The sequence below is a fragment of the Takifugu flavidus genome, chromosome 12 (genome assembly GCF_003711565.1).
Source record: "Takifugu flavidus isolate HTHZ2018 chromosome 12, ASM371156v2, whole genome shotgun sequence".
Taxonomy (NCBI): Eukaryota; Metazoa; Chordata; class Actinopteri; order Tetraodontiformes; family Tetraodontidae; genus Takifugu; species Takifugu flavidus.
The window spans coordinates 7,260,974-7,276,826 of NC_079531.1; the positions used below are offsets into that span (position 1 = coordinate 7,260,974).

General features: G+C 43.7%; 2 protein-coding genes across 2 annotated transcripts; both read left to right on the plus strand.

The window, feature by feature from the left end:
* Positions 1 to 1,718: 1,718 nt before the first annotated feature.
* si:ch211-261a10.5 (potassium channel subfamily K member 13) lies at positions 1,719 to 4,740 on the plus strand. Its single transcript, XM_057050323.1, has 2 exons — positions 1,719 to 2,058; positions 4,016 to 4,740. Exons 1-2 carry the CDS (start codon positions 1,719 to 1,721, stop codon positions 4,738 to 4,740), a joined length of 1,065 nt encoding a protein of 354 aa, XP_056906303.1.
* A 1,355-nt stretch (positions 4,741 to 6,095) lies between these two features.
* calm3a (calmodulin 3a (phosphorylase kinase, delta)) lies at positions 6,096 to 10,989 on the plus strand. The gene is made up of 6 exons (XM_057049832.1): positions 6,096 to 6,347; positions 8,371 to 8,401; positions 8,629 to 8,772; positions 8,860 to 8,966; positions 9,271 to 9,406; positions 9,480 to 10,989. The coding sequence occupies exons 1-6, from the start codon at positions 6,345 to 6,347 to the stop codon at positions 9,506 to 9,508; spliced, it is 450 nt and encodes a 149-aa protein (XP_056905812.1). The 5' UTR covers positions 6,096 to 6,344; the 3' UTR covers positions 9,509 to 10,989.
* The last annotated feature ends 4,864 nt before the right edge of the window (positions 10,990 to 15,853 follow it).

Here is a 15,853-nt window from a genome sequence, read left to right on the forward strand (position 1 = left end):
TCTGACTCACTCACACATGGAAAGTCTTCAGAAGGGTGTGAGCTGTCGAAGATTGTGGGTTTGGCTATTGGTGCAAAATATTTTGGCCAAACTCACAATCTTCAACTGCTGCTTCTGAGGACTTTCTTACCCCAGGAATGATGGTGAGATGTCTGTGTTTATGTTGAATGTCGCAGCGTCTCACCAAGACAAATTACTAGTTTGTGTAATACTGTGTATTACATGAACAATGGCAATAAATCTGCTTCTGATTCTGTTGATAGAACTCCCCCATCCTGTCAGATCATTCCTTGATCACTTTTACATTTATGCTTAAGGATTCTTTTAAGCTCAGAGCACCGTCTTACTATAGCAGATGTCTTTCAGATAATGCTGTAGCTAAGTTTAAAGAAGCGATCCCTGTGCTAATCCCAGGACCACTGTGCGTTTCCCCAGGGATCAATCATTATAATCTTAGCCCTGCTGAGGTTGACTCTATTGCTGAAGGTGCAGCAACCTCACTGAGAATCACGCTTGATTCTGTTGCCCCCCTGAAAAAGAAAATAGTAAATCAGAGGAGGTGTGCCCCCTGGTATAATTCACATATTAGGACCCTCAAGCAGAAAGTGCGAAGAGTAGAAAGAAAGTGGTATTCCTGTAAAATAGACAGCTATCATGTAGCCTGGAAAGACTGTCTAGCAGTTTACAAAAAGGCCCTTCGTAAGGCTAGAACAGCTTATTTTTCTTCTTTAACTGAAGAAAACAAGAACCCCCCCCAGGTTTCTTTTCAGCACTGTGGCCAAATTAACCAAGAGTCACAGTGTTTTAGATCCACGTATCCCTTCTTCCCTTAGTGGTGAAGACTTCATGAGCTTCTTCACTGATAAAGTTCTAGCTATCAGAGAAAAAGCTAACCAGGCCATCCCAACAACTGGACCATCTGTCACGGACGGGGTGATCAGGACCCGAACGCAGGCCAGGACACAGTGGTAAAATGGTCAAACAAGCTTTATTTACATTTCCCTTTCCGCCTGAGGGAGCCCAGGTGGAAAGGCGGAATGAGTTGCCAGCTCATTGCAGGCCTCCACCTGAACATTTGGGGGTTTCATACTGTGCTCGAGGGTACCATGAGCTCTATAGGTGTCCTGGCACCTCCGCCTACTACCGGGACACCTTCCATAATTTTACCATGTTTTGTTCTTGAACCCAGAACCTTCCACTTCTCAGCCCAGTCTTCTACACTCAGATCCCTCAAGACTTGCTCATTTTAGGCCTTTGCAGACCGGTAAGCTGCAACTGTATTTGGCTCGTTGCCTCACTGGCTCCTGTCTGCTGAGTCTTCCACTGTTGCATTCTGGCCACACACAGGATAAAGAACACATTAAATGTATTACGGCAAGGAAGGAATAAAGAGTAAAACACTGGATGACTAACATCCTTGCAGATTTGGTCTGCAATAACAACAGGACATGGACACTACTTAATAACTGTAATGGACTTTAGGCTCTGTGTAACAGAAAAAGACTTAAACCTGCTCAAACATATGCTCCCCGCAGTCTTCATTTTTGATAAAACCCTGTCACACAAGACACAGCCACAATGTTCAAGGCTCATAAATGGAAGGCAAAGATGGATTATTGAGCTGGAGATAAGCAGCGTCCGTACACAGATCATTAAAATCTGTGTTAACGCCACCAGCAGCTCATCAACAGTACGCCCTGTTTACTGCATGAGAGACCATGAAGAAAAGTGGCCCCTGCTGCCGCTGCCCGTCCCTAAAGCCAAGCAGAAACACTGCTCAGTTCTACCTGCTGTTTCTGCTTATTGCCCTTTACATGCTGGTCGGCGCGCTGGTCTTTTCTTCCCTGGAGAGACCGGCAGAGCTGCAGGCCCATCGGCTGTGGGAAAAGAGGTCTGAGGACTTTGCTCACAAACATGGAATCAGTTTGGGAGAGCTGAAGTCTCTGCTGCGCCACTATGAAGAAGCCAGAATTTCTGGGGTGCGCACAGAACAAGGCAGAGCGTTGTGGGACCTCCCGGGTGCCTTCTACTTTGTGGGGACGGTGGTATCCACCATTGGTAAGTTGAGGACACCGTGCTTGGGCTTCTCGTTATTAAACGTGTCTGCTGTTGTTAAAATTTAACCTTATCATTTTCAAGTCTCTCCTTCAGTGATTTTAATGGCGCTGCCTAATCTGTTTCAGTTTTTACAACAACCTCTGTGTTTGCGGTTTGCCTTGTGATGTTTCTCAGCAACAGGTTTCTCAGCATCATCTACATCATTAAATGTTATGCACATTGTTTCAAACTCGGTTTTTCCTCTTAAGGAATGACTTCCTTTCATTGTGATTTTTGGCTTAACTTGTCCAAGCTTGTTGTTTATTTGCAGATGCATTAGTTGATGACCTTAAAATAAATCATGTGCAGGTCTGGGTCTGCTCTCCAGATGCTGCGCCACAAAAAAGTCACATCCAGACACAACAAATAAAATGACGTCTCCACCTGTTCTGTGTTGATGTTTTAGTTGGAATGGATGATTCTATCATCCTGGTTAAATGCTAGCATGCCTGATGGTCAGATATACTGGCGCTCTGTCAACACACACACCCAAACAGCAAAGCATTATGGGAATTGATTAAATGATTTTTATGGCCAGTTAGTCGACGGTCTTAAACATACAGTAGAAACCATAGGGCTAATCTAAAGGATGAGTAATGGCCAGACATCCCTCGGAGTGTAACAGAGACAGAGAAATTGATTTAGAACATTTATTGCTGCTCTACGAACAACGTATCTGCAGATGTGCACATACTGTACATCGCCGTGGGGCATCTGTGTGCTCTGCCGTTCTTTATCCATGTGAGTCACCCAACATCCTCACAGCCATTATGTGGAAGGTCAAAGTTCAATCTCTAATTTTAAAAAGTCCTTCTATATTAATAGTGAAGCATTGAAAGAGACAGGAGGGAAGCCAAGACCTCCGGGAAAGGGATGTTTGTCATTCGTAGTCGGTGAGAGTTTTAGTGTTTTTCTGATTCTGTTCCAATTGGATCAACTTGAGTCAAAACGCTGGACATTTGGTCTTTTGGTCGCGTTTTTTGGTTTGCTTTTTGGGGGTTTGTTGTCCGAGTTGTCCCGTCTGTAATTCAGTAGGTCATCAAACTTTCTGCAGCAAAAGCCAAACGTGAAGGAGCACTTTTTCACCCCAGGTAACCGATTGCCGTTTAAACACCCTGTGGAAGGAAAAGCATGTTCTCAGTCCCTGAGAGGTCAAGCAGAGATGACTCAACCATCAGTGTGGATGTGTGGTGAACCAAGATCCGTTTTGTGTGAAGTTTCTCAGGAAATGATTAATCCAGATGCAAGAAAGTAAACAACCAAGGGTTAATTTCTTGAGTGAATCATCCCCATGCTATAGCAGCCATGATCCATGTCTTTGGTATATGGGTTGGTCTAAATCCAGGCGCCCGATGGGCACTTTGATGTGTTGCTTCCCAAAACACTTGGATAAATATTCTCACAGATGTTCTGTCACTGGGCTGCTGTGCTGACCTGTCTGAGCACTCGCCGCTCCTCTGTCTCTGTCTCTGTCTCTGTCTCTGTCTCTGTCTCTCTCTCCCGAACAGTTGCTGGACGGGCGCCACGTTAGCCAGAGAATGCCGGGAGACAAGTTTAAACTTGATGTTTATCTGCAGTAGTTTGGGCTCAACTCAACATGAAAAGATGATGCCTTCTACAAACAATTAATCAGCCTGAACACACCTCAAAAATCTGTGATGGAGAACATCAATCAAGGTTTTTTCATGATCAGTTTCCTGATTTAAAAAAATCTGTGGCTAGACCTTGAACAGGGAATCTCAAAGGCCTGGACCAACTCTTAAATCATTAAGAACATGCCCAATTGAAACCAGACTGTGTTTGTCTGAGTTATTATGCATTATTTCAGGAACCACTTCTGTAAAAGCTCTTTTGGCCTTACATGGTGAGGCGACATCACTATCCAAACCTGATCTTTAACAGGTGGCCTCCTTTACAGGATTTGGAGTGTCGGCGCCATCGACAGTTGCGGGGAAGATCCTGCTGGTTTTCTACGGCTTGCTTGGCTGCTCTGCCTCCATACTCTTCTTCAACCTCTTTTTGGAAAGAGTGATAACCTTGCTCACAAACATCCTGCTGCGGTGCCGCAGAAATGGACCTGCGGCCCAGGTTCAGGAGAAGAGAGACGGCCCAGCTGAGGGAAACAAACCACTGAAACCATCTATTTATCAACTGTCGCTCATCCTCTTTGTGGTAGTCATGCTGGTTGCATGTGCGGCTGCTTCTCTGTACTCAGCCATGGAAGGATGGACCTACCTAGAATCCCTTTATTTTTGTTTTGTGGCATTCAGCACTGTTGGATTTGGAGACTTGGTGAGCGGGCAGAGAGCGCAGCACGGGGAAACCCGGGCTTACCAGGTGGCAAACTGTCTCCTGATGCTCCTGGGTGTGTGTTGCATGTATTCGCTCTTCAACTCCATCGCTGTGATCATAAAACAAGCCCTGAGCTGGTTGCTGGGGACTCTGGAGCGCTTATACAACACCATAGGCGACTGCAGGCGGCAGCTCCGACCACTGTTTAAATTCTGTATCCCCGAGTCAAACACATGTTACTGTGATGACAAAAGCCCTAATAAGAAGCACACAATTGCTGTCTACAGTTCTGACCATGGCACATATGGTAAAGCTCATATAGTGACCATTAGCAACCGAAACATGACGTGAATGCCAACAAAACACTTTAGACCTTCAAGATTAGCAGCCATAAAATACGGTGTTGTAATTGTTTATTCCAGATAAAACAGAATTCACGATTTCAGCTAATACAACAATAATTTCAATGCAGTCTTCAAGGATTTGGGGGAGGTGTCTGTGTAAATTCTCAGTCATCCAGGTCATTGTATCCAAGGTAGTTTTCTCTGTCAACTGTTCTGAAGAGAACTGAAGAAGCCTTCTGGATAGAAGGCGAAACGTCTTCAAGAGAAGAAACCCAGTCCAGTTGACAGAGAAAACTACCTTGGAGATTTGGGGGAGCCTTCCCAAAAAAGTATGTCCTCAAAGAACAAAATCATTATTTTCCTGTCTTTTTTGGTTTGTTTTTGAATGAAGCTATTAATACCAACAATAAGCTGTAGATTAATGTCAAGACATGAACCAGTGTCAAAACACAGGCCCTAGAGGTTTGGAAGTAACTCAACATTCCACACAGAAAAGAATCTGCTGATCGTGGTGAATTTTTTGATCATCTGGGCGAGTTCAACGTTTGAAGTGATAACTGGAGCAACGACTCCCTCTGCTGGACGAGTTAACTCACATTTTCCTACAACTCATCTTTTATTTTCGGACGGGTCAAATGTTGCTGAACGCTGAAGTAACAGAGTGGTTTAATTATTTGGAATGTTTAATACGTGTTTCATACATTTATCGCACGCTCTGTTGCGATGTCCTTACGTGACCGTCTAATAATTAGGGTTTTTGCTGTCTTCGCGTAGCCAAAACCAGATGTGTATCATTAAGAAAGTTGAAGTTGAAATGAATAAAGTTACAGGTCTCACAATTCCTTTATAATTCGAAACACTTTTTTTTTTAAAGAGCCGACCGCAGTGGTTTGGGCACCTTGCACACTTAGTACTTAGCATCATTTATAGGCACTGAGTAGGTTTTAACAGCTCGTAAACAGTTTTGGCAGCCATTCAGCTGTTTTCCCCTTCTTGTTTGAGGGATTGAATAAGAGTCTACTGTTAATAAAAATGACATCTCTTTAAATTCTACTGTAGAATTGACCGTTACTTTCATTTAGTGCCATGAAGACCTGATTCCTGGTCCATGGCATACATACTGTTCTTTTCGGGTCTATGCATCGATGTTTTCCATTTCCGCTGTGACCTTTGTTCTCCAAACAAACCGTTGCCTATTGCAGCCTTTCTTAAACAAGCCGTGACCCAGGCTGCTTAAGGTCTGAGAATCTGGTCTCTTTTCACTCTAAAATTGTACAAAACCAAACGGATGCAGGAATATTGCTTACACCGTTGGGGGTGTCACCAAGGGGGCCCAGACGTTTCTACGCCTCTGCACAGCCACGCATGGTTTAAGGCTGGCGGAGGGATACCAGCAGGCGTATCACGCACGCGTTGAGTTTCCGGGCAACTCTGCTGCGACACCGGTCAATGACGGTCCAGCGGGGGTTGGTGTGCACAGGTTTTCCAGGCTTAGCTTCCTCGGCAACGTTTTGGAAGGCTATAAGTGAACTGGAATAATTGCATCCCGAACACATCACTTCAACCGGGTTGCTTTGTCATCCTCACGGAGCGTTAAAAGTCGAGGGGACGATGGTGAGCATCTTATGGTTCTCGGCGTCTTCCAATCAATCCATCAGTGCCAGGTCGAAATCTTTTGTACTCCTGTTTTCCGCGGTGTTCAAAAATAACGTTGGTCGATTACCCCAACAATATAGGCCGGTGCTTTTCACATATTAATGTCCCGCAATATGAATTTACGTTATTGGCGAGTGTGGCTAAAGTTACGCAACCCGACGCTACACGTCGGTGTATATGCGGCATCTTTCCTGCTTTAATATTGTGTCTGTGGTTAATTTGCTTGGTGAAAAGGTTTCTACCCCCCACCCCCCGTTCTGCTCCAGCCCAGAAGCTCCTTCCTTCGTTTTGAGCCGATAGTGGGCGTAGCGGTGGTGGTGGGAGCTGCGTAAAAATAGACCCTTCGGTGCCGACGTGATCTTGAAAGCAACCCTGCTAATCTTCCAAGATGGGTAGCAAAAGTCTACCGACTGCGCTACTAACTGCCTTTTGGGACGCCGCAGAAGTTGCTGCAGCACGGTGGTACGCGTTGAATGTGATCTGACGTGCGCAACAAGCGCGTATGAAACTTGGATTAAATGAATTAAAGCCCACGGGCCTGTTGCCGAATGATGCCAGCAATGGTTGGATTTGTTGCATAACACCCCGACCATTTTGTGCTATATGATCCAGCTGACATCCTGCAACGTATTGCGCCACAACGCTGAACCGGAGCCTGCTCTTGTGGAGTGATCCACCTCCCTCACCCCCCCTCTCTTCCTCCCGCATTGAACCAAACTCTGCTTGGTGCAGTAGGCTTTCGGGACCCGCAGTGCACCCTATAATTTCAGCACCGAAAGCATCCAAAGGAGCCCCGGTTTGGTGCGTCACCTGACGTCTATTTGACCTCGGCGTGCGGGGAAAGGCCGTGCGGGCTGTGACAGATCATTTAGTTCCAACCTTGAATCATGCAACATTGTCAGGGAGGAAATTGTAGTGTCTTTAGAGTGTGCTTGAACACTCATCTGCAGCCTCTGGAGGCTTTTGCATTCACTATGTCACTGCTGGGTGGGTTGGTTTTAAGTGACAGTGCAAATCTTCCAGTACTTTATTGGTTTGTGGTCTAGCAGCAAAAGGAAAGATAATCTCCTTAGATTTATTCTCTTCCTCATTAGGAAACGAGGTATTATTATTCATTAGTCTGCATGTGTTAAACAAAGGAGAGAAGTGTTGCATCATGCATTAGCAGCCCAGCGATTACATGTAATTAATGGTTAATTTCCCACAAATGATGCATTATTAGTTAGTTATCAGTGATTAGACGTGATGGACGGCACACGGCGGCTATAGCGCCGGTGGGCAACAGTTGTCAGAGGTGTTATGTGATAATTCATCAGTTTTCTACTCTGGTAAGGCGATACACAGGTGGTCCGTTACCGGGATGAGCAGTGTGCTACATCGGCGACCCTGTTCGTGCCTCACTAATTATAGCAGGCGTGTGTATTTTGGGCTGCCAGGTATTTATACCCGTCCCTCATTACTTTCTCAGTTTAAACTGAGTGGAGTGACTGACGCCTGTGGTGCGGCTGGTCCACCGACAGGTGGAAAGTTAATCTGTCTTAATACTCATAAGGAACATTAACGTTACCCCTAAAGTGTCCTGCACCTTCGAGTTATTTTCTTTTTTTCTAAATGATTGCATAGAAAGGTTGAAACGGTTCACTGTTTGGTTAAGGTACACTCAGATGAGCGCATCCACTGATCACAGTCGGATAAATTAAAGGTGATTTAAAGAACCTAATAGAATTCTCTTATGTATCAGTTTCAAAAGGAATATTTGACTTTCAAAAGAAGGGGGGGGGGGAACTAAAAACATTAAGATCTTGGTTAAATTCTGTTTCATGGTTGAAATTAAAGGCGGATTCACAATAATTGATGAGTGAGCTGATTTTTTAAAAGTATTTCAAAGTGAAAAACACACCGAGCCCTGACTTTGGTGCATCCTGGCCAAATTTGTAATGAGATGAGGTGTAATGGACGATGTCTTTCCCTGCTTGCACAGGCTGATCAGCTGACCGAGGAGCAGATTGCTGGTGAGTTGTTGCTTTAATCCTGTTTAGTTTTGCAACAATTGAATGAGAGTGGTTACAGATCCTGGTCTAGTTAAGGATTGAGCTAATTACAGGTTACATACGGCCTTCCCAGTCCGAGCGTATGGCGCATCTGTGGAACCCTATTTTAAATCTCACAGTTTTATATTTTCTTACGTGTCTGTAAGCACGTGTTTGAGGGAATGTTCCTTGAATTCTTCGCTTTGCAGAGTTCAAGGAGGCATTCTCGCTGTTTGATAAAGACGGCGATGGCACCATTACTACCAAAGAGCTCGGGACCGTGATGCGCTCCCTGGGCCAGAATCCCACCGAGGCCGAACTTCAGGACATGATCAACGAGGTCGACGCCGACGGTGAGAATCCGAATCGAAGGGAGATTCTAAACAGGAGCGCAGTTCTTTTTTTGGAAGTGACAAGTTTCTGATTGCGTGTCCACAAAGGCAATGGAACCATCGACTTTCCTGAGTTCCTGACCATGATGGCCAGGAAGATGAAAGACACCGACAGCGAGGAGGAGATCAGAGAGGCTTTCAGAGTCTTCGACAAGGTACCTTCTGCTCAGTCTTCAGAGCTGGCTAACAAAATATTTGGTGCGTAGCTGCTACTCGCTGTGTGCGTTTGTGCGCTTGGGCCTCGACGAGACTCGCCAACATGTTGTCACCTCCCACAAAATCTCTTCAAAATTTGACAGGCGACGTTACAGTTGCTGAAGGACGCACGACTATGAATCAGTTCAGCTCAACATAATTTGAACAGGACTTTTCAAACCAAATGAAAGAAACACAGGAAAGAAACTGTCCAAATCCCATTCAGTCAATGATTAGAAAGGGTGATTGTGCTGTGGTGCGCAGGACGGCAACGGCTACATCAGCGCGGCGGAGCTCCGGCACGTCATGACAAATTTAGGGGAGAAGCTGACTGACGAGGAAGTGGATGAAATGATCCGTGAAGCCGACATCGATGGTGACGGTCAGGTCAACTACGAGGGTAAGAAGCTGCGTAGCACGCTTGCTAATGTTGCACTCTTCACCTTTTGAAGCCTCGTTTTCTGTTTCCGCAGAGTTTGTCCAGATGATGACTGCCAAGTGAAGAAAACACTGAATATTGAAGTTGATGTTGCTTGTCCTCCTAAGATCATTGTCTTTCAGAACCAAAAACAACGGTTATCTGATGATCAACGAAATTCCCCTTTAAATATTAATTTGCAACCAGTGCTTTGTTATATCCAAGTATTTCTGAGGTATCTGTAGCGAACGCCAACAGAATCGCCCCTAGAGCAGTTGCGGACCAAATTTTAAGGGGGCCTAAGCCCCCTACCGCTGACCCAGGTTCTGCTGAGCCACCCAGATCACGATTGGTTCCGAGACAAGAGCAACACTGAAAGATCAGGAGGATCTCGTGCTAATTTACAGATGTTGGCTCTTAAATTAGTTCCAAAGTTTAAGCACCAAAAAAATGTAACCAACCCTTCCTGCATGTACCACCTGTGTGGTAGTCTTGTCACGACAAGGAGGCTCTGATCCTGTCAGCAGTAGTGGTCAAACCGTGTACACATTGGAGGTATATACATAACCATATAGCTATATATCTGTAAAATCTGTGTCACTTTTGAAATAGTTCCAGTGTCGGGTGTCCATTGGTGCTCAGTTCCAGGTGAGCATTCTTATACCAGGAGAGTTTGGACAAGAAAGAGAGACTCAAACGTGCCGATGGTCGTTTTGCTGGCTGTAAGTTGCTGCAAACCAGAGTGAAGACGCTGAGGAGTCATGTCGAGTATTGTACAAACCCACGAGGACTGCGTTTGATACTTTCGCTCCGCAAAATGTTATCTTAATATAACATTGATGTAATGCTTTATAAATGTGTTCTCAGATATTCATGTGTTGACAACAAAACCCAAGTCACCAAATATATCAAGAAAATATATATCTATTAGTGTCGTAAACTTTGCATTTTGTTGTAGTAACCTGTGACATGTATTCTCTTGGCTTTTTAAATGTGCCATAATACTCTAAACATGCCTCTTGCATGAGGCGTAGGTCATTAGACTCAACGAAACGTGCATAATAGATTCATATGAACATGCATCTGACCATAGTTGCACTTTGATATAAACAACGTGGATATTACCGTTATTAAATGTCACCTGTTGCTGCTACAACAGTTCCTACGTTCTGCTCATCTCTTGTCTCGTCTGCCTGTAGCCCGGTGATCCGAATCTCCCTTTGTTGCTTTATTGTAGAGGATTACATTTACTTTACATTCACATACACTGCGGGTGTGATTTGTTTTATTTGGACTTTTACAGCAGGGCTCGGAGATGAGAGATTCCACTCAGCTCATGAGATGGGGTTCAGGTTTTTGAGTAGTTTACGAAGGCCAGTTGAGGATTCGCCCGCTCTCCTACAACTATGAACTGTAAATACTTTGCTGCTTAAGGTTTTAATTGTTTTGAACCAGACGTTGGAAGGAGACGATAATTCAGACTGTTGACAACCAAAAAGGATTTGAGAACTGAAAAGTTGTGACTTATTTTCCATACATCATTAAATTGACTGAGCTTTATTTCACCTGAACGTCCGTGCGTGTTTTGTCTGACTAAACCTCTGCTGCCCACGGTGCTGTGCTGCCTTTCACACACCTACAGACAACGCTCATGTTGCACTATTTTTTCCTCGCCGTCCCTCTGCCAAAAAGGAGAATTAACCGAGACGTTCTCAGATTAGGTTGTATCCAGTCCTCCATTGGTGGAGAAGCGATACCAGGCACAGGCTATATTTAGAGCCTCCTGAGATCATTCCGGGAGCCTGTGGTAATCCAGGTCAGCACAGGTCACGACCTCTTGCCCTCATATACTAAAGAAGCTCCAATCTCTTGGCAGGAAAAATGTAATAGCCAATGAGGCGAGCAGTAATCTGGGACAGGTGCATTGTACAGATACTAAATTCTGCAGCTAAAAGAATTAGGAAACTGCAGCACAATAAGTGCTGGACAGGAAGGTGTGATTATCTCTGCGGTTGGATAGAGGCTCAGTGCTGCAGTTTCCACTGTTGGATTATAACAGAATTCCCACACAAGCCAGCAGTAAGTAAAAGGATTTATTCAAAATTTTTGTGATGTATATACATCTATAGAAATTTTAAAAAATAACAAACATTTGCTCATGCCAAGGGTGGACTCCAAACTACTATCACATTTGTGGATCTTAAATAATTACTTGATTAAATAATCATTTTATGTTGTAATGACTCCGTCCTAACACTCGGTGGCGCTGCGCTTAAATATACCTCCGGCAAAAATAGGTCAAGTGGCGCGCGCCCATAGTAAGGAAGTGGATGGAAAAAATGAAACTCGCTCAGGGAGCCAGACTTTTCTGTGTTTTACGGAAATGTCACTAGAAAGAAGAGCTTGCTGTGCAGCTGTCGAGCTTTAAAAAGAGGAAATTCGATCTGATCTTCCATTTTACGGTTTGCTCTGCTGCACCACGCCCTCATTTCCTTCACTTTATTGTGTACACTTTGTATTGTTGCCTCACCAAATGTTTGCGGAGTCCTTCATTACATCCGGGGGGACGAAAGTAAACCACCCAGGCTCCTCAACAATGCAACTATTTTTAGAATTATTTATGTGCACAGTCCATTATGACCACAAAAGAATTTTGCCAGTTTATTATTTTGAGTCCACAGAAAGCATATTTGCACATCGTTGTCTGTTATTTAGGCTTAAAACATTTTAAATTCTTTCTATGAATAAGTTGATGATTGCATGTATGTTCTCTTGTGCTTGACTAATAAACATTCTCAATCAATTTTCACAAGTGCAATCAGTATGGATTATTAAAACGGTGGAGGCCTCTGTTGAGATGGAGATGGCATTGAAAATCAGATTAGTGCTCATTCGTAAATGAACAGGAGCTTGCATAAACAACAAAACGTGGATGCAAAGGAGGTTTAAACCTAATTACAAAGAAGGAAATTGTCCATCTTGGAAATACATCAACGTGAGGAAGTACATTCCTGAAAGAATGACTCATAAATAAATTATGATGCTTCATATCCTAATTAATATCTAACTGTGGTAGAATAAATCAAAAAGGGCAAGGATAGCATAATATCACAGGTAAAGGTCTCCTAAACGTTTAAAGAATCCCAGAACTACATAGATACACTTTCTATAGTGTATGATAACCATGTTAAGCTGTTAGATGGTCTTTCCCCGTGAGTGACAAGAGTGACTGAGAACAGATGACTGCAACTCTTTGAAGTTCAGCTATTATGGTCGTACAGAATCAGACAAGAAAGACGAAGAGGAAGATTATTTTAGGCGCAAACAGAAAAGAGAACTTGAATTACTGTGACTTTTGATTTCCTGCTGACGGAGGAGAAGTGGAGCGATGGTTTCCCTTGTGTTCTGCGTTTCGTTGTGTGAAGCCTCTATTCAGAATCCGGGAGTTTTCTGCAGTTTTTACGGTTTTGATCCCTCAAAAGAAAAGTTCTGGCAACATTTACCATCTAAAGTGCTCATGTTAACAGATAGCAGGGCACTTATATTTACAGCACAAAATTTAAATACAAATTACATGCTCGGGGGACAAAATCCCTAATTTGTGTATTGCTGAAAGATGTTGGCAGATTCATTTGGAAACAGATGTAATCATAATGTTAGCTGACATCCAGCGGAGGTCTGTTGCGGGTGAGAATAAATAGCATCATTTAAACTCCATTATGCCGTAAAGGACGAAGGTGCATTAGCAGCCTGGGCTCTTCTTTCTGTATTGCTGGTGCCAGCTTCCTGTCTGCAGGCCTGGGGAAGCCCAACTTCTATTAGTGTTTCCTGAAAAGCTCTGTTTTCTGTCCCCACAACTATAGAAATTTCATTTATACTATATAAAGTGTGAATCAGGTGTTGTGGGTTTCTGTCTCACTGCCTCTATTTCACATCATTGTGGGTTAGGGGACATTGGTACGTCTCGAAACCATTCTGTTTGTTTCTGGTAAAACCAAACTCACAGAGGGAAATCAAATTTTGATGGCAATATAAGGAATTAACATACCAGAGAACGAAGGGTTAAATTAGTAGTCTGTATAAATGAGAGAAACTGTAAACATATGCTCATTTTTCACACACAAATACAAATGTTGGCTTCAACACAATCTTTGACCATAAATTTGCTTTAATTGCCTTTTGATTGTGACGGCCTGCTTTTAAGAGAATGAATGAGTCACAAACCGAATTCCCGGGACTCCACATATTTCTGGTCAGCCTTTCATCGTCCCTTGCTCACCGCTCGCACATGCAGATGCAGATGGCGCCTCAGTCATCGAATAGGCGCCAGTTCTGGTCTGGAAATGATATTAACCCAGAACGTAGATGTTCCTTGTGCACTTCAGCCAGAAAACACATGTTGCGAATTACAGGAAGGTGTAATCAGACACCCAGGACGATTTAGAAAACAACAAATGTCCTATGTCAGAGGTCAATCTGGAAAAGTCCTGTTGTTTTCAGCCACTAAACTGGATCCATCCATCCTGTAGTCTTGGATCACTCTTGTTGTCAACAACTGGCTGTCATAATCTCATCTCAGTTGCTATGTACACAAACTCATCCGCTGGTTTACAGAAAGTGGCCAAATACATCTGGCATTCATTTTAACATATGTTTATATAAAGGTGCCTGCCTGGTTTGTTTTATTAGCACTACAACTGTAAAAATCCCCTCCCAAACACAGCAGAGTTTTGCGGCAGTCGGTAAATAATATAATCCATGTTGTTTTTGATCCTGTAGAGGTGACGGGAAGGACAAAAGCAATGGCTGTTTGTTTTTGGGCTCAACGGTGTCACAGTGTTGGGAAATCATCAGCTGTGCATGAAACAGGAAGAAACCCTCCATAATCTCCATTACAGCATCTACAATTAAACACTCAGCTCTTATCGTGATGATGCTGCGTCAATTAAAGACACAGCACCAGGAAGTGCAGGGGATCTGCATCACTATTTCCCCACCTGGGATGATGTTGGTGGTCCTTTTTCACAACATTATAAGGATGCACTGCTGTTATGACTATTACACCCCCACCTCCCAGTGAAGTTGCAAGAAAAAACAAACAGATTTTCCAAAAAACTTTCCATTTGTCCAACACCTTCAAACAGACCAGTAACAGACCAGTCATGACTAACTGGCTGCTTAAACATGTGAGAAATCTAACAAATGTCATGTCAAGTGTTGTGATAAGACTGAAACAGGAAATGACGTTTTAGATGCGCGGATGACATTTTTAACTAATCTGACCATTTTGATTGAGGTCAATGGCTATATGCTAATTTGTAGTGTGCAACATTATGCTGATTAACCCCTCCAACCCGTCAATGTTTTCAACCAGATTTAGGGGTGATTTAACAGTTGAGATAAGGGTGTTTTACGAGGGGAATTGGACAAAATAAAGTTATAACTTAATTTTGAGTTTGCAAACAAGATTTATGAATGAGCTTTAATGATTAATCAAATCGAATTCCTGTTCAACCAGAAAAGCAGTGCTCTTTTTTCACTCTCCTTGAGTTTCACAGTGAATTACTTTAAAGACATTTATCGAGCGTTCAGAGTCAGCTTGGACACTGAAGGGAAGGGGGCGGGGGGCTGCTAAGTCACTGTCACTAATTAAGACTTCGGTGCAGGGTGAATCCTGGGTCACACACTTTAGCCTGACAACACACCGACAGGTCGCAGCAACAGTTGAATAAACACGGAAATCCAAATCCCAAATCCAACTCAAACCCACGGTGTGTTTATCACCCGTAGGGGTACCAACCACTGGTCCGTGCCACTGACCACAGAATCGGCTGCATCCAATTTCCCGAATCGCATTAGAAGGCTGCCGGTGCTGCCAGTGATGCTGGAAAACGAGATTTAGAATATTGCTCTGTTGCCAAGACAACTTTATTTGGAGAGCTTGTTGTCCAGGTCGGGATTTTAATGTCATTTGTTTAGTTTTGAATGAGCGCTAATTGTATTCTGCCTGCAGCTCGTCTGCGCTTCCACCTGCGCGCAGAGCTCCTCCAACCAAACCATACCAAACCGAGCCAGGGCTTTATCGTATGAGATTGAGGTTCTCCAAACACCTCTTTAAAAACCAACAGCAGTCGCTGCCAAGCCTAAAATACAAACACAAATATCAATTAACCGAGTTCAGCCAAATCTCATCAACCGAATTCTGCGCGCAGCCGGTTTTAAAGATTTGTACAAACTGGCGGAACAACAAAGCTCCACCTATTCTGAAAATACTTTCCATACACAGGTAGACACAAATGATATGAGATTTTTGGTGTAAATCTTTAAACCATCGATTACCAATAATGGAAACATCGCCTTGTAGCTTTTTAAAATTGCAACGTTCCTCAGGAGAGGAGGTGGGAGGGGCGAATCTATAGACTGGAAATT

Coding starts and splice junctions, on each gene's coding strand:
- calm3a (XM_057049832.1), top strand. Junction 8,402..8,628: donor GACCGAGGAGCAGATTGCTG/GTGAGTTGTTGC, acceptor TTCGCTTTGCAG/AGTTCAAGGAGGCATTCTCG. Junction 9,407..9,479: donor CGGTCAGGTCAACTACGAGG/GTAAGAAGCTGC, acceptor CTGTTTCCGCAG/AGTTTGTCCAGATGATGACT.
- si:ch211-261a10.5 (XM_057050323.1), top strand. CDS start 1,719: ATGAAGAAAAGTGGCCCCTGCTGCCGCTGCCCGTCCCTAAAGCCAAGC. Junction 2,059..4,015: donor GACGGTGGTATCCACCATTG/GTAAGTTGAGGA, acceptor CCTCCTTTACAG/GATTTGGAGTGTCGGCGCCA.